Source organism: Gigantopelta aegis, chromosome 11, assembly GCF_016097555.1.
Source record: "Gigantopelta aegis isolate Gae_Host chromosome 11, Gae_host_genome, whole genome shotgun sequence".
NCBI lineage: Eukaryota > Metazoa > Mollusca > Gastropoda > Neomphalida > Peltospiridae > Gigantopelta > Gigantopelta aegis.
Window position 1 is genome coordinate 27,427,908 of NC_054709.1, and position 18,429 is coordinate 27,446,336.

The 18,429-nt window shown below is 37.1% G+C and overlaps 1 protein-coding gene across 1 annotated transcript in view; it reads left to right on the top strand.

Annotated features, from left to right (window-relative positions):
* Positions 1-36: 36 nt before the first annotated feature.
* The window catches only part of LOC121385335 (diacylglycerol kinase beta-like), a 112,305-nt gene continuing 93,912 nt past the window's right edge, over positions 37-18,429 (top strand). The window contains 1 exon segment of the mRNA XM_041515977.1: positions 37-730. Coding sequence (XP_041371911.1) covers positions 667-730 — 64 coding nt within the window. The 5' untranslated portion in view covers positions 37-666.

Genomic DNA, 18,429 nt, shown 5'->3' on the forward strand with positions numbered 1-18,429 from the left:
CAGCAAAGGAAATATTTTCACAAGCAAATTGCAGGCCAACTCAACTTAATTACCAACCCTCCCCCCCCCCCCATCCCTATATTCGTCTTTATTCTGCCCTGTGGCTAGTCGATATTTGCTTATTACACGAAACAACATTTGTATACAAGGGATGAATCCGCAACTCGCAAGCTGCATTTCCACCAAACCTTTTGACTGACAGTTGACATTCAGTTTTTCCGCCAGAAGTAATTCCCCCAATTTTATAACACAACTGACCAGCTCCTTTGTAAGATTAGAGGAATCATCATAAATCGCCTTACGATATTGAAAAAAAAAAGACCGAGAAGTTCATCCACTCAAACGATGTGATGTTTGTGGCAGCGTTGAGACCTGGCTGATTCACTCGGTCCTTTTCTCCAACTTGAGCAAAGTGAGTGAGTGAGTGAGCGAGAGAGAGAGAGAGAGAGAGAGAGAGAAGAGCGAGAGAGAGGGAGAGAAAGAGAGTGAGCAAGCGCGAGAAAGAGTGCAATATCTTGATTAAAAATCTGACCGCGCCGTCGGTCTGGAGGAGGGATCAAAAGATCAGTGGCTATCTCATCATCGTCATCATCGTTAGCAGACTCCCGTCAGTGACGCCGCTTCGCACTCTGTCGTCACGACAACAGAAGCATCATCGTTATCGTCATGTCGCTAGTTTGGCAGAAGATCAGCCCAGCAGAGTTTCACCAGCTCCAGGAATACACGTCATGTGAGTAATTAAAACAACTTTTATTTTGTTCTGTGTGAGTATTTAAAACATCTTTTATTTTACTCTGTGTGAGTATTTAAAATATATTTTATTTTACTCAGTGTGAGTATTTAAAACATCTTTTTTTTCTGTGTGAGTATTTAAATCATCTTTTATTTTATTCCATGTATTTAAAACATTTTGTTCTGTGTGAATATTTAAAACATCTTTTAGTTTGTTCTGTGTGAGTATTTAAAACATCTTTTATTTTGTTCTGTGTGGATATTTAAAACATCTTTAAGTTTGTTCTGTGTGAGTATTTAAAACATCTTTTATTTTGTTTTCTGTGAGTATTTAAAACATCTTTTAATTTGTTTTGTGTGAGTATTTAAAACATCTTTTATTTTGTTCTGTGTGAGTATTTAAAACATTTTTTATTTTGTTCTCTGAGTATTTAAAATATCTTTTATTTTGTTTTCTGTGAGTATTTAAAACATTTTTACTTTGTTCTGTGTGAGTATTTAAAACATCTTTTATTTTGTTCTGTGTGAGTATTTAAAACATTTTTTATTTTGTTCTCTGAGTATTTAAAATATCTTTTATTTTGTTTTCTGTGAGTATTTAAAACATCTTTTACTTTGTTCTGTGTGAGTATTTAAAACATCTTTTATTTTGTTCTGTGTGAGTATTTAAAACGTCTTTTATTTTGTTTTCTGTGAGTATTTAAAACATCTTTTAATTTGTTCTGTGTGAGTATTTAAAACATCTTTTATCTTGTTCTGTGTGAGTATTTAAAACATCTTTTATTTTGTTCTCTGAGTATTTAAAACATCTTGTATGTTTTGTACTGTTCAGAATTGTCTGAATACACATCAAGTGTGTATTTAAATATATTTTATTTTGTTCTGTTAAATTATGCCTGTACAGTGTTAACCTATTGGACATCATTTCATTTATAAATAATTAAGGTTCAAGCATGCTATTCTGGTCACACACTTTTGTTGTTTGTGATTAGTGAGAGAGAAATCGGTGTAGTGGCCTTATACCCACCCAGTTTGACATCCAATAATCAATGATTAATTAATCAAAGTGCTCTTAGTATTGTCGTTAAACAAAACAAACATTTATACCCACCCATTGAGGTGTTAAACTCGGTCTGGGTGGGAGCTGTACTGGGATGAGAAGCCATTCATTTCATTTCTTTAGACTTATTTTCTTGCTTATATCCAATTAAGGTTCAAGCTTGCTGTCCAGGGCACCGTTCCACGAAGCGATCTTAGCCCTAAGATCAACTTAAATGCATAGGGTAGCTATGTGCCTAAGGTAAGCTTAGGGCTAAGATCGCTTCGTGGAGAACAGGGCCCAGGGGCCTAATTCACAAAGGTCTCTTAGGCACTGCTAGACAACAAAGCATCCTCTTTGCAAGTCTTTTAGCATTGCACTGTGAGATCTGTCTTCTATAGAGATATGGGGCCTAATTCACAAGGGTCTCTTAGGCTCTGCTAGACAACAAAGCATCCTCTTTGCAAGTCTTTTAGCATTGCACTGTGAGATCTGTCTTCTATAGAGATATGGGGCCTAATTCACAAGGGTCTCTTAGGCTCTCCTAGACAACAAAGCATCCTCTTTGCAAGTCTTTTAGCATTGCACTGCGAGATCGCAAAGTTGTGAGAGAGTTTAGTGAATTAGGACCCAGGACAGTGGGTTAGTACGTTTGTTGGTTAGTGGTTAGTGAGAGAGAAGTCGGTGTAGTGGCCTTACACGCACCCACTGGCTATTTCTCGTTCCAGCCAGTGCACCACGACTGGTATATCAAAGGCCGTGGTATGTGCTATCCTGTCTGTGGGATGGTGCATATAAAAGATCCCTTGCTGCTAATCGGAAAGAGTAGCCCATGAAGTGGCGACAGTGGGTTTCCTCCCTCAATATCTGTGTGGTCCTTAATCATATGTCTAACGCCATATAACCATAAATAAAATGTGTTGAGTGCGTCATGAAATAAAACATTTCCTTCCTTCCTTCCTTCCCACCCACTGAGTTGTAAAACTTTCTCTCTGTGTTATCTAGTAGCAGGATGTGCAACCAGAACCTACCAGCATGAAGTCTGATGGTTTGCCCCCCCCCCCCTCCTTGAAAATTAAAAAAAAAATGTGTCAGTATATTTTAAACAATATTTTTTTACATTTATGTTAGCGTTGGGGATTGACCAACAGACGATGCCTATATTAACGTCTCTCACTATATTTGACAAATATATTTGCCATAAGAGCATGATTCGACAACCACCCCACATCCACCCCCCATAAACTTCACTGGCCACAGTATAGACTCTCCCCTGCATAAATTCCTGCACTAGCATCTGATATTTTCCCTTAAAATACATAAAATAAAATGTGAAAGGTTAAGTATTATCTTCATGGGTTTTTCAAATTTTTTATGAGACTCTAGAGCAGTTTAAATGTTGTTTATGATGATGCCAAAAAAAAAAAATCAATAAAGTCGGGCTTATTTATACGCATTTTCATTCAGATGGCAGTGGTTTATGGCCAATATTGCCAATCACAGTTATTTTAGAAACAAACTACAATTCATATTCCAGTAGCTTGTGATTTTTGTTGTTGGTAAAACAGTCAAATTTATTATCAAATTACTGACCCAGTCGATCAGTCAGCCATTTATTTTCATATTTGAATCACATGAAAAGTACATAAATAGATTTATCCCATAATGTACCATGATCTGAACAGATGTGGCCCTTCTAAGGGTCCCTATGGGCAACCTAGGGAGACAACTCAGTGCCGTCTAGGTCCACTTGACGAGCTACTCTCGACACACTAATCTTCCAAAACTATAAGTAGCACCCTATTTTTAATTTTTGGTGGACCGTTCAAAATTGCACCTAATTTCCTTCACAAAAATGTGCACCCATTCTCTTTAGCTTAATCCTATGGGACTTTCCAAATTCCATAGCACCATACCACGTACCCTCTGCCTGTTACCGGCTACAGTCGGGCTGCGGGTACTCCCTTGCACCTGCCAGTGCAGGTGGTCCCCCTCCAACCCACCTCACCTTTCCTGTCCTAGATGAATGAGCTGGCCGAGGCACTCGCTACGTGCGCTACAACAGCTTGTTCTGAATGTGCATGTTAAACACTCTGACCAGGGGCCTAATTCACTAAAATCTCGCAACTTTGCGATCTCACAGTGCAATGCTAAAAGACTTACAAAGAGGATGCTTTGTTGTCTAGCAGAGCCTAAGAGACCTTTGTGAATTAGGCCCCTAACCTATAACTTACCGTACCCATGATATCCATGCCATAAACCCATGTGATAATTTAGTGTATTAACCTGGTTAATAATGGTATGCAAATTTGCAAGGTCTCTAGTTGCTGTCAATGGGTCATTTGTTTACAAACCAACAAGACCTGTATACCTGAGCGTAATGTTTATATAAGATTTATTTAAAATGCGTGATGTCAAACTAATTTGTGCTAATCGTGATGAAGTCATATTAACCTTTAGACTACTGGATTAATTTTTGACACCGGCCTCGGTGGCGTCGTGGTTAGGCCATCAATCTACAGGCTGGTATAACTGTAAATATAATGTGTTGAGTGCATCGTTAAATAAAACATTTCTTTCTTTTTTAATTTTTGACAAACCTTTTTTTCTCTATATGTCAGAATTACTAAATGTTTGACATCCAATAGCCGACGATGATTAATAAATCAGTGTGCTCTAGTGGTGTCGTTTAACAAAACAAATTTCTTCTTCTTTTAATTGGGTATGTGTGCACAAACATTGACCCTCCAGCTTTTTCCCTGTATTTCTGGGGCCCATTTCACTAAACATCGTAAGTTTACGCCTGCTACTAGCAGTTATACCGGTCGTGTGTTTACATGTGTTTGGCGTCTATTTCACGCAGAAAATTACATCATTACGGAAGCTGGAGTATTTTAAAGACAAAAAAGAAAATGAAATATGTGTTCTTCTAACTATATTTGTTGTAGTGCGTTGTTAAATAAAACATTTCTTTCTTTCTATATTTGTTGAACTATGATAGTAAAAAAAAAAAAATGCTTTATTTATCAACATATTTTATTTACGGTTATATGGCATTAGACATATGGTTAAGGACCACATAGATTTTGAGAGAAAACCCGCTGTCGCCACTTCATGGGCTTATCTTTCCGATTAGCAACAAGGGATCTTTTATTTGCACTTCCCACAGACAGGATAGCACAAACCATGCCATTTGTTGAACCAGTTATGGATCACTGGTCGGTGCAAGTGGTTTACACCTACCCATTGAGCCTTGCGGAGCACCCACTCAGGGTTTGGAGTCGGTATCTGGATTGAAAATCCCATGCCTCGACTGGGATCCGAACCCAGTACCTACCAACCTGGAGACCGATGGCCTAACCATGACGCCACCGAGACCAGTAACTATGATAGTAATAAGAATTGTGGTTTAGTCGTAGATTTACATTTACGTCCAAAACTAGGCTTATGATTTTTTGTGAAATTGGGCCCTTGTCATGTATATCTCGTCATGTATTTCTGAAAGTGTAGATAAAAATGTCACTGTTACATATGTGTGTGTGTGTGTGTGTGGCCCAGTGAGTAATCGAATCAATACTTCCTCTTTTTTTCTGAAGAGAAACCAATAAACAGAAGTAGGGGGGGGGATGATATTCCTTAAGTGTGCCACTCAAGGACATTTGACTTGGGACTTTTAATTAATCCCATCTAGTAAAATCAATGGCCAGTAAGCTTCCACTTTTGCTCGGCGGTTGGTTAAGATGTCAATTGCTTGACCTATTGAGTTTCACTTCCCAGCTCGTGGTGTTAACTACTTTATCGCAACCAGGCAGGGAGATCCCAGCGTTTTATTATCCACTTTTGAATAGTTTTGTGCCTTGCCAATCTCAAGTTAAACTTGCTGCAAAGTGATTCATATGAATGTCGATCTAATAAACTTAGCTTTTTAGATAGCAGTATTTTATCTAATAAATTTGTCTATGAATCTAATAAATATAGTTTTTAGGATAGCAGTATTTTATCTAATTAATTTGTCTGTGGATCTAATAAACATAGTTTTTTAGATAGCAGTATTTTATCTAATAAATATGTCTGTGTATCTAATAAACCTAGCTTTTTGGATAGCAGTATTTTATCTAATAAATATGTCTTTGGATCTAATGAACATAGTTTTTGGATAGCAGTATTTTATCTAATGATCTAATAAACCTAGCTTTTTGGATAGCAGTATTTTATCTAATAAATATGTCTATGAATCTAATAAATATAGTTTTTTGGATAGCAGTATTTTATCTAATTAATTTGTCAATGAATCTAATAAATATAGTTTTTAGGATAGCAGTATGTTATCTAATAAATTTGTCTGTGGATCTAATAAACATAGTTTTTTAGATAGCAGTATTTTATCTAATAAATATGTCTTTGGATCTAATGAACATAGTTTTTTGGATAGCAGTATTTTATCTAATGATCTAATAAACCTAGCTTTTTGGATAGCAGTATTTTATCTAATAAATATGTCTATGAATCTAATAAATATAGTTTTTGGGATAGCAGTATTTTATCTAATTAATTTGTTTATGGATCTAATAAACATAGTATTTTGGTTAACAGTATTTTATCTAATGATCTAATAAACCTAGCTTTTTGGATAGCAGTATTTTATCTAATAAATATGTCTATGAATCTAATAAATATAGTTTTTTGGATAGCAGTATTTTGTCTAATTAATTTGTCAATGAATCTAATAAATATAGTTTTTAGGATAGCAGTATGTTATCTAATTAATTTGTCTATGGATCTAATAAACATAGTATTTTAGATAGCAGTATTTTATCTAATAAGTATGTCTATGGATCTAATGAACATAGTTTTTTGGATAGCAGTATTTTATCTAGATAGCAGTATTTTATCTAATGATCTAATAAACCTAACTTTTTAGATAACAGTATTTTATCTAATGATCTAATAAACCTAGCTTTTTGGATAGCAGTATTTTATCTAATAAATATGTTTATGGAACTAATAAACATAGTTTTTTGGATAGCAGTATTTTATCTGATAAATATGTCTGTGGATCTAATAAACATAGTTTTTTGGATAGCAGTATTTTATCTAATGGATCTAATAAACGTTGCCTTTGGACAACAATGTTTATTTAATGATCTAACAAACCTAGCTTTTTGGATAGCAGTATTTTATCTAATAAATATGTTTATGGAACTAATAAACATAGGTTTTTGGATAGCAGTATTTTATCTGATAAATATGTCTGTGGATCTAATAAACATAGTTTTTTGGATAGCAGTATTTTATCTAATGGATCTAATAAACGTTGCCTTTGGACAACAATGTTTATTTAATGATCTAACAAACCTAGCCTTTTGGATAGCAGTATTTTATCTAATAAATATGTCTGAATCTAATAAATTTAGTTTTTAGGATAGCAGTATTTTATCTAATCAATTTGTCTATGGCTCTAATAAACATAGTTTTTGGATAGCAGTATTATATCTAATAAATATGTCTATGGATCTAATGAACATAGGTTTTTGGAAGCAGTATTTTATCTAATGAACATGTTTATGGATCTAATAAACTTTGCCTTTCGCATAACAGTATTTTATCTGATGATCTTTTAACCTAGCTTTTTAGATAGCAGTTTTTTATCTAATGAACATGTCAATGGATCTGATAAACTTTGCTTTTTTTTAGATAGCAGTTTATTGTATTTTGTCTGATAAACATAGTATGTATTTTGGTTAATAGTATTTTATCTAAACAGTCTACTAAAGCTTTTTGTATAGCAATATTTTATCTAACAACAGGATAATAGTATTTATTATCTATAAGCATTTGATAAAAAATATGATTCAAAAGTCATGGTATGTGCTGTCCTGTCTGAGAATGTGCATATAAAAAGATCTCATTATGTTAATGGTAAAAATGTGGCATGTTTCCTCAGAAGACTTCAAGTCTAAATTACCAAATGATGTCAGATATTCAAATATCCAACAGCCGATATTTAATCAATCATTTTATCATATAATATCTTACATGTCCAGTGTAATCAAAGTATGTGATATTTGTCGGATCACATTTTTTCAGAATGTGATAACTTTGCAAATTAGATGTAAATTAATCCAGGTCACGGCACTACGTTTATTGACATTTAAGCAAATGTACTACGGTGGCACTCCATAACTGACATATACATTTCAACAGCAACCTTATTCTGAACGCTGTCCAGCGTTCAGAAAACAAAAAACTTTAAGCACTAGTTTATTTTTATGTAAGGATGTTAGGGCTCACACTGGAACAAATTTTGGTTTAGCCAATTTTCGGAAATGTATATAGAGTATTTCCTTGAAAATCATTAAAATGTGGTACATTTGAAGAATATTTTACTAGCCAAAGTCTAAATTTTATAGCCATTTTGTATAAAAATTAGCAGTTGGCTAATTTGGCAGTACACAGGGTGAGCCCTGGATGTTAAAAATTATATCATTCATGTTTCACGTAATTTCCAGTCAAAAAGACACGGTGTCACATATTCTTACATCATTTGAATATCTAGTAATGGCGGATTGGAATTAAAGTTGAATGTACAGTTTAAGTAACACGTTGCATTAAGCTTAAGATTATATGATAAAGAGATTATTACCCTTGTGTGTTTCGGTATCGTCAATACAATTTTTATTCCTAATATATGATATTGACGATGCCGAAATACAATCTGGTAATAATCTGTATGTACTTTAGTTGTATCATTAAAACAAAACAAACTTTAATTTTAAAAGTTGTGCACAATTTTATACATATATAGAGAATACTTGGTTACTGTCTCAAGATATTGGCATTATCCTGTGAAGGTTAGAATGGTGAATGTCGCAAGACATTGCAGTCAACATAAAATGAAAATTTATGACATAAAAACTGTTTTATTTCAAAACTTTACCATTTTCCAGTGTTGTATGTCGACACGTGTTGAATGCCTTATCTCCTACAATATTTATACACCAAAACAAAATAGTTCTTAAATAACAACAATTTATTATTGTAAGATGTCGGCTTTATTTATCCTGCTCAAGTCAAACGGTGAATGCCCTAAGATAAAGCCTTGCAGTATTCGCCATTGTAACCTGAGCATGATGTAATCGACATCTTCAGTCAGTAACTGGTTACTATAGATCCTGAAATTAATGCAATCATTATATTAAAACCATACTGTCACAGATTTAAGGACCTTATTTCTCTAAAAATGGATAATAAATAAAAATTACATTAATTGTTGGAAACTAAATCTTAGCTGAACCTTAACTGAACCATGATGGAGTGAAATCCATGCCAACCCTCTCGGCAATGTAAGTTTTTGAATTATGGACCATTGCCATAATTCAATTTTTTTTTTAAAATATCATTAATAATTTGAGTATGGTGGTTACATAGATGGTTGAATAAAGTACATTTATGGACAAATCAAATATATATATTTTAAGAAATACTTTGTTATGCCATGTGATAGGTCAGTGGTCTGTGACAATATGCCTTTAATGTGAAAAATGCAACATCTTGTTATTCGCATTAATAACATGACACATTTATGTCTATGTTTTTGTCTATGTGCTCCATGTTATTAAAACAAAGCAAAGATTAAAATTCTAATATATTTATATAACACACAACTGGAAAACAATTCATCGTAGGTGAGACAGACTAATTGTCCAATAGTTCAGCAAGGGTCTTTGGCCACCTTGTCAATAGCCAACACGATCCATCGCGCGTGAATATGTTTTGGCATGCTAACCCTGAGGTCAACGGTTTCTTTGTTTTTGCTGTTCAAGTTTGATGCGACATTGTCGGCATACCACTGGGTGAATTGTTCTTTCATTATGACTTTGAAATCACCATTCACAGATAAAGATACAGTTGTAATAGTACATACATGTTTAACCAGATGTAAAACCCGTCTTGTCACTGTCAAATATTGTTATTTCATATTCCCCATATGCCGCTGTGCAACGGCCTGGGAGAAGTAAAGTTCTGTTCTGTTCTGCTAAATATACATATGACGTAAATGATTGCTAAAAACATATGCTTTGAGTTGATCTCACCAAAAACACAAGGGACTAAACAGGCTAATTGATATGTACACAGACATGTTAGTGAGTTCACTGGCTCACTGGCTCACTCACACTCAAACACAGAGACCTTTAACTCGGATTTAACCGAAAACTACACAGATGTGTCTTGTTAGAAAAGTAATATTTCAAAAGGGAGGCCACTCGCATTAATTTCATGTCTCATTTCAGTCTGCCCACCGTCACACACATTAATTTAGGGATCTACAGTATTCTGTGTTTATCAGTACAAAGCAATTAATTTAGGGGGTGAAAAACCCCCACAAATGTTGCTTCGGTGACTGTGGAATTGCCCTATAAATAAATATTATATGTTGACTTAAGTACGTTTAAAAGGACATTTCTGAGTTTGCTGCACTTTTTAAGATGTTATCGACTAACAGAGACTTTTTAATGATTGTAATTACATATCAAATATATTTTTCTGCATAAAATATTAGTGGCTGTATATTAAACGTATTTCTGATCATTCTAATATTTGTATTATGTTAAATTTCATTTTATTTCCAAAAATATAATTTTTCAAGACAAAATCTAGTTTGGGCTTCTTACAAATATTAAGACGACCAGAAACACATTGAATATACAGACACTGATATTCTAAACCAGAAAATATATTTAATATGTAAGTTTAATTGTAGAAATATTTTATTAGTCGGAAACATCTTACAATGCAGCAAACTCAGGAATGTCCCTTTAAGAGAAACATCTTACAATGCAGCAAACTCAGGAATGTCCCTTTAAGAGAAACATCTTACAATGCAGCAAACTCAGGAATGTCCCTTTAAGAAAAAGCCTGTTTTGTTTAATGACACCACTAGAGCACATTGATTAATTAATCATCAGCTATTGGATGTCAAACATTTGGTCATTCTGACTCGTAATCGTCAGAGGAAACCCTAAACACACCTCAACTATCTGGACTGTCTGTCCAAGACAGTGGGTTAGTTGTTAGTGGTTAGTGAGAGAGAAGAGGGTGTAGTGGCCTTACACCTACCCATTAAGTCCTTAAGAACTCGCTCTGGGTGGTAGCCGGTACTGGGCTGCAAACCCTGTACCTACCAGCCTTATGTCTGATGGCTTAACCACGACACCACCGAGGCCGGGCATCAAATATCTTATATTTTTAAAGGACAAACACACACTTTAGCAATCTGTGCTGTCTGTCCAGGACAGTGGGTTAGTTGTTAGTTGTTAGTGGTTAGTGAGAGAGAAGAGGGTGTAGTGGCCTTACACCTATCCATTGAGTCGTTAAAACTCTCTCTGGATGGGAGCTGGTACCGGGCTGCGAACCGTGTACCTACCAGCCTTATGTCCGATGACTGAGGGTTAGTTGTTAGTGGTTAGTGAGAGAGAAGAGGGTGTAGTGGTCTTACACCTATCCATTGAGTCGTTAAAACTCGCTCTGGATGGGAGCCGGTACCGGGCTGCGAACCCAGTACCTACCACCCTTATGTCCGATGGCTTAACCACGACACCACCGAGGCCGGTGGAGAAACATCAATATTCAGAGTTTGGTAATACAGTGAAACCCCTATAAACCGGACACCCTCAGGTCCAAGTAAAATGTCCAGTTTTAAGAGGTGTCCAGTTTAGAGAGGTTAAGTTCTTTACTGATTTTTAAAAAATGACCATGAAAAATGTCCTGTTTTGAGGGAATTCCAGTTAACAGAGGGTCCTGTTTTGAAAGGTTTCACTGTATATTGTACAGAGAGTTTATATATATATAAAAAACCCAGTCTATTATGTGTTGCAGGATGGGCCTATTATCACTGTGACTTGGCAATTCGTACACGTAGTGTGAAGAACCAGTCAATGAGGATTTTAATATTGACATTCATTAAGACTCAACTCAGTAGCGAACCATTATGTTCTATATCTGTCGCGGTATTTTTACTTCGAGGTGTGGCCGGTTTCTCATGTCGATATATTACTAGCAGTGCACGATGTCGCCCAATCATTGAATGTTCGCCTGTGGGGTGTTATAGACTTGAAAGTTAAACGTTAAAATTTAAAAATAACACTAGAGGACGTTGATTAATTAATCATCAGCTATTTGATGTAAAACAAAAAAAATGTAATTTTGATTCGTAGTCTTCAAAGGAAACCTACACTTTTCCATTAGCAGCAATTTTTTTTTTTTTTATGCACTTTCTCACAGGACAGCATATACCACGGCATTTGATAAACCAGTTTTGTGGTACTGGTTGGGATGGGAAAAACCCCAATCAGAGAATGGGTCCGCTGAGATGGTTCGATCCTGTGATCAAAGCACCTCAGGCGTGTGCTCTACCAACTGAGCTAGATCCTGCCCTGTGGTGCATTATAGGGCTGTAGGTAGGAGTGTCCTTAGTATGCCCTCCTACACCCAACCCCCACCAGTCTTATAGCCAGTGAAGAAGCTAGATGTAGCCCAGTGGTATAGTGCTCACCTGATGTGCGGTTGGTCTGGGATCGATCCCCGTCGGTGGGCCTATTGGGCTATTTCTCATTTCAGCCAGTGGTACAATGACTGGTATATCAAAGGCTGTGGTATGTGCTATCCTGTCTATGGGATGGTGCATATAAAAAAAATCCCTTGCTGCTAATGGAAAAATGTAGTGGATTTTCTCTCTATGACTTATATGTCAAATTACCAAATGTTTGACATCCAATAGTCAATGTTTAATAAATCAGTGTGCTTTAGTAGTGTTGTTACATAAAACAAACTTCCAACTTTGACAAATGTTTTTCACTAGCCACCGGGCATGGCGATAGTAGTTATTTACTAGCCCAACATTGAATATCACTAGCCATGGGAGCGGGGCTACCATAATCTAGAAACCCTGGTTAAAGCTAAAAGTTAAAAGTTTAACTTTTCTTCATCAGTTACTGGACCATGTTGAGTTACTAGACAAGGGGCCTAATTCACAAGGGTCTCTTAGGCTCTGCTAGACAACAAAGCATCCTCTTTGTAAGTCTTTTAGCATTGCACTGCGAGATCGCAAAGTTGCAAGAGTTTAGTGAATTAAGCCTCATGTTGATTAATTATCGGCTTAATAATGTACTCGTATATGTAAACAATTTGGTTATTCTGTTACATTTTTCCATTAGCAGCAGCAAGGGATCTTTTATATTCACATTCCCACAGAACCCATGTTTTGATTGGTATTTTTCTTTTCCTGTTCCAACCAGTATCAAAGGCTGTGGTATGTATTGTCCTGCCTGTGGTAAAAGTGCATTAAAAAAATCCCTTGAAAACTCATAATTACCAAATGTTTGACATTCAATAGCCGATAAATGAAAGCAAAACAAAACAAACTCACTTTTATTTTTTAAATATGCGATTCTTCACTGACACAGGGGCGTGATTTAGCTCAGTGGGTTGAGTGCTCGCTTGAGTTGCAGGATCGAACCACCTCGGTGGATCCAATTTAGGTGATTGGGTTTTTTCTTGTTCCAACCAGTGCACGACAACTGGACAAAGGCCGTGGTATGTGCTTTCCTATCTGTGAGAAAGTGCATATAAAAGATCCCTTGTTGCATTAGAAAAAATGTAGCAGATTTCCTCTGATGACTATGAGTCGGAATTACCAAATGTTTGACATCCAATAGACGATGATTAATTAATTGATGTGCTCCAGTTGTACCCTTAAAGGGACATTCCCGAGTTTGCTGCATTGTAAAATATTTCCGACTAATAAAATATTTCTACGATTAAACTTACATATTAAATATATTTTCTTGTTTAGAATATCAGTGTCTGTATATTCAATGTGTTTCTGGTCATTTTAATATTTGCAAGATGCCCAAACTGGATTCTGTCTTCAAATAATTTCGTACGTACGAAAAAATAGTTTTTAGGAAATAAAATGAAATTTAACCTAGTACAAATATTAGAACGACCAGAAACACGTTTAATATACAGCCACTAATATTTTATGCAGAAAAATGTATTTGATATGTAATTACATTCGTTAAAAAGTCTCTGTTAGTCGATAACATCTTAAACATTGCAGCAAACTCAGGAATGTTCCTTTAAACAAAAGAAACAAACTTTTTTGACTTTACTGACATACACATGTAGTACCACAACCTTGATATTTATGAGTAATAAAGTAGTGCATGGTAGAATCGGCAATATGCTACTTTTCCTAGCACTACAGTGCTAGGTATGTATTGTGGGAGCGTCTTTTCATGTGGATAATATTCGGTATGCATTCATCTGCACTAACGAACACAGTGGCCACATTACCAACTGAATACCACTCGGTCCTGTTCATAGTCATCTTGGATCACTGCATTTATCATCAGACAGGATTCGAAATTCATCTGGTGAAGTAGGAGTATAGTCGAGAATGGGTTTTTACGTTAGTTTGCATGTCTTTGACTACAGTCGTCAGGGACGAGACGGGACGGGACGGGACGGGGCGGGACGGGACGGGACGTAACTCAGTTGTACAGTGCTCGCCTGGTGAGCAACCGATCTAGGATCAATCCCCATCAGTGGGCCCATTGGGCTATTTCTCACTCCAGCCAGTGCACCACGACTGGTACATCAAAGGCCGTGGTATGTGCTATCCTGTCTATGGAATGGTACATATAAAAGATCCCTTGCTGCTAATCGGAAAGAGTAGCCCATAAAGTGGCGACAGCAGGTTTCCTCTCTCTATATCTGTGTGATCCATAACCATATGTCCGACACCATATAACTATAAATAAAATGTGTTGAGTGCATCGTTAAATAAACCATTTCTTATCATCAGCAATCTTTGCGTCTCGACTACAGTCGAGAATATGGTCGAGAATGTGGTTATGGTTTGATGCACAGTCAGTCTTGGATCAATCCTGTCAGTGGGCCTATTGGGCTATTTCTAGTTCTAGCCAGTTCACCACAACTGGTATATGAAAGGATGTGGCATGTGCTATCCTGTCTGTGGGATGGTGCATATAAAAGATCCATTGCTACTAATGGAAAAAATGTAGCGGGTTTCCTCTCTAAGACTTATGTCAAATTTACCAAATGTTTGATATCCAATAGCTGAGGATTAATTAATCAAAGTGCTCTAGTGGTGTCGTTTAGCAAAACAAACTTCAACTTTTAGACCGAACGTACATCAGGACAAGTGCTTTAACACTGGGCTACATCCCACCCTTGCTTGTGAAGTTGTTTGTCAGAAAGCACATTATGCATATTGAGCAGTATCGATTCTGGACAGCTGTATCGTGATACAATACAATACATTCATGTTTTAATAATTTTTGGTTAAAAAGGTTGAAGCAGACATTTACAGACTTGTGAACATCCACAGTAGAGCAACTAAAACTTAATTTCGACGTTCAGTTGCTGGAATTACCAAGGATTAGGTTATCATGTTTCATAAACTTGAATTGAACAGTTTAATTATTGATGATTTATATGAAAAGTTAAGTATTGCAATATATATATTGCGGGATGCGTATCTTATTGTGACCCAAGTATCGGGATTCGTATAGTATCGTGACCCAAGTATCGGGATACGTATCGTATCGCGACCCAAGTATCGGGATACGTATCGTATCGCGACCCAAGTATCGGGAATACGTATCGTATCGCGACCCAAGTATCGGGATACGTATCGTATCGCGACCCAAGTATCGGGATACGTATCGTATCGCGACCCAAGTATCGGGATACGTATCGTATCGCGACCCAAGTATCGGGATACGTATCGTATCGCGACCCAAGTATCGGGATACGTATCGTATCGCGACCCAAGTATCGGGATACGTATCGTATCGCGACCCAAGTATCGGGATACGTATCGTATCGCGACCCAAGTATCGGGATACGTATCTTATCGCGACCCAAGTATCGGGATACGTATCGTATCGTGACCCAAGTATCGGGATACGTATTGTATCGTGACCCAAGTATTGTATACGTATCGTAACGTATCGTATCGCGACCCAAGTATTGGGATACATATCGTATCGTGACCCAAGTATCGGGATATGTATCATATCGTGATCCAAGTATCGGGATACGTATCGTATCGCGACCCAAGTATCGGAATATGTATCGTATCGCGACCCAAGTATCGGGATATATATCGTATCGCGACCCAAGTATTGAGATACGTATCATATCACGACCCAAGTATCGGGATACGTATCGTATCGCGACCCAAGTATCGGGATACGTATCGTATCGCGACCCAAGTATCGGGATACGTATCGTATTGTGACCCAAGTATCGGAATACGTATCTTATTACGACCCAAGTATCGGGATACGTATCGTATCGTGACCCAAGTATCGGGATACGTATTGTATCGTGACCCAAGTATTGTATACATATCGTAACATATCGTATCGCGACCCAAGTATTGGGATACGTATCGTATCGTGACCCAAGTATCGGGATATGTATCATATCGTGATCCAAGTATCGGGATACGTATCGTATCGCGACCCAAGTATCGGAATATGTATCGTATTGTGACCCAAGTATCGGGATATATATTGTATCGCGACCCAAGTATTGACATACTTATCGTATCACGACTCAAGTATCGGGATATGTATTGTATTGCGACCCAAGTATCAGAATATGTATCGTATCGCGACCCAAATATTGGGATATATATCGTAACGTGACCCAAGTATCGAGATACGTATCGTATCGTGACCCAAGTATCGGGATATGTATCGTATCGTGACCCAAGTATCGGGATACGTATCGTATCGCGACCTCCAGTATCGGGATATGTATCGTATCGTGACCCAAGTATTGGGATACTTATCGTATCGCGACCCAAGTATACGTATCGTATCGCGACCCAAGTATCGGGATATGTATCGTTTCGCGACCCAAGTATCGGGATACGTATCGTATCGCGACCCAAGTATCGGAATATGTATCGTATTGCGACCCAAGTATCGGGATATATATCGTATCGTGACCCAAGTATCGAGATACGTATCATATCACGACCCAAGTATCGGGATATATATCGTATCGCGACCCAAGTATCGGGGTATATATCGTATCGCGACCCAAGTATCGAGATACGTATCGTATCGCGACCCAAGTATCGGGATACATATCATATCGGGACCCAAATATCGGGATACGTATCGTATCGTGACCTCCAGTATCATTACTGCTCTAATTTGCAGCCTGCCTTCTGTTTGTTTTGGGGGCAGGACCTAGCCTAGTGATACAGTTCTCACTTGATGCGTGGTCGGTTTAGGATCGATCTCCGTTGGTGGACCCATTGGGCTATTTCTCGTTCCAGCCAATGTTCCACAACTGGTGTAACAAAGGTTGTGGTATGTGCTATGTGCTATCCTGTCTGTGGGATGGTGCATATAAAAGATCCCTTGCTGCTAATCGAAAAGACCAGCTCATGTAGTGGCGACAGCGGGTTTCCTCTCAAACTCTGTGTGGTCCTTAACCATATATCTGATGCCATATAATCATAAATAAATGTGTTGAGTGCGTCATTAAATTCCTTCCTTCCTTCTGTTTGTTTTGAGTCTGGTCTCTTCCACAGTAAATAGGAAGCCATTGCTCATGGAAAGTGAAAGAAGAAAATGTAATCACTATATCTGTCTATAATACTCTAGACGTCGCTGACTAGATATATATATATATATATATACATGTACACACACAGAGAAACACACAGCAAGCCAAGTAAAGCCAGTCGAATGGGCTGCCCTTATAACAGATCATCTGCTACTGATGCTGCTGCGACAGTCATGTTTCCATAGCAACGGTTTTTATTCATTGCTTTTATCTCTTCATTGTGTTTGTGTGTGTATTTGTGTATAGTGTACTCTGCATTATATATATATATATATATATATATATATATATATATATATATATATGTGTGTGTGTGTGTGTGTGTTTGTATTTCTGTGTTTGTGTGCACTGTGTGTGTTGTGTATTTGCGTATGTGTTCAGAGCTGTTCCTATCCAAAATGAAGGATGGGGAGTGGAGTTCAGGGGTGCAATAAAAAAAAAAATTAGAGGAAAAATGAATGAATTACGGGTACTACAGTGTAGAATCTGTTGTATAAAGTCAAAAAGATCACATTTAGAATAGAAATCAACTTTTTTAAAAAACATTCAAGGGGAGGGGGGCATTTAAATTTGTCCTCTACCCACCGACCCATAATTGCTATGTATTCCCTTGGTATAGATGCATCGTTCTCCTTGCAGGTGTGGGTGGATGTAGCACAATGGTAAAGCACTTGTCTGATGTGTGGTCGGTCTGGGATTGATCCCCATCAGTGGGCCCATTGGGCTATCTCTCGTTCCAGCCAGTGCACCACGACTGGTATATCAAAGGCTGTGGTATGTGCTATCCTATCTGTGGAATGGTGCATATTAAAGATCTTTTGCTACCAATGAAACAATGTAGCGGGTTTCATCTCTAAAACTATATGTTAAAATTGCCAAATGTTTGACATGCAGTAGCCGATGATTAATAAATCAGTGTGCTCTGGTGGTGTCAGTAAACAAACAGAACCCTCTGAATCTTCTCCTTGCATGTTGTACAAGTTTTG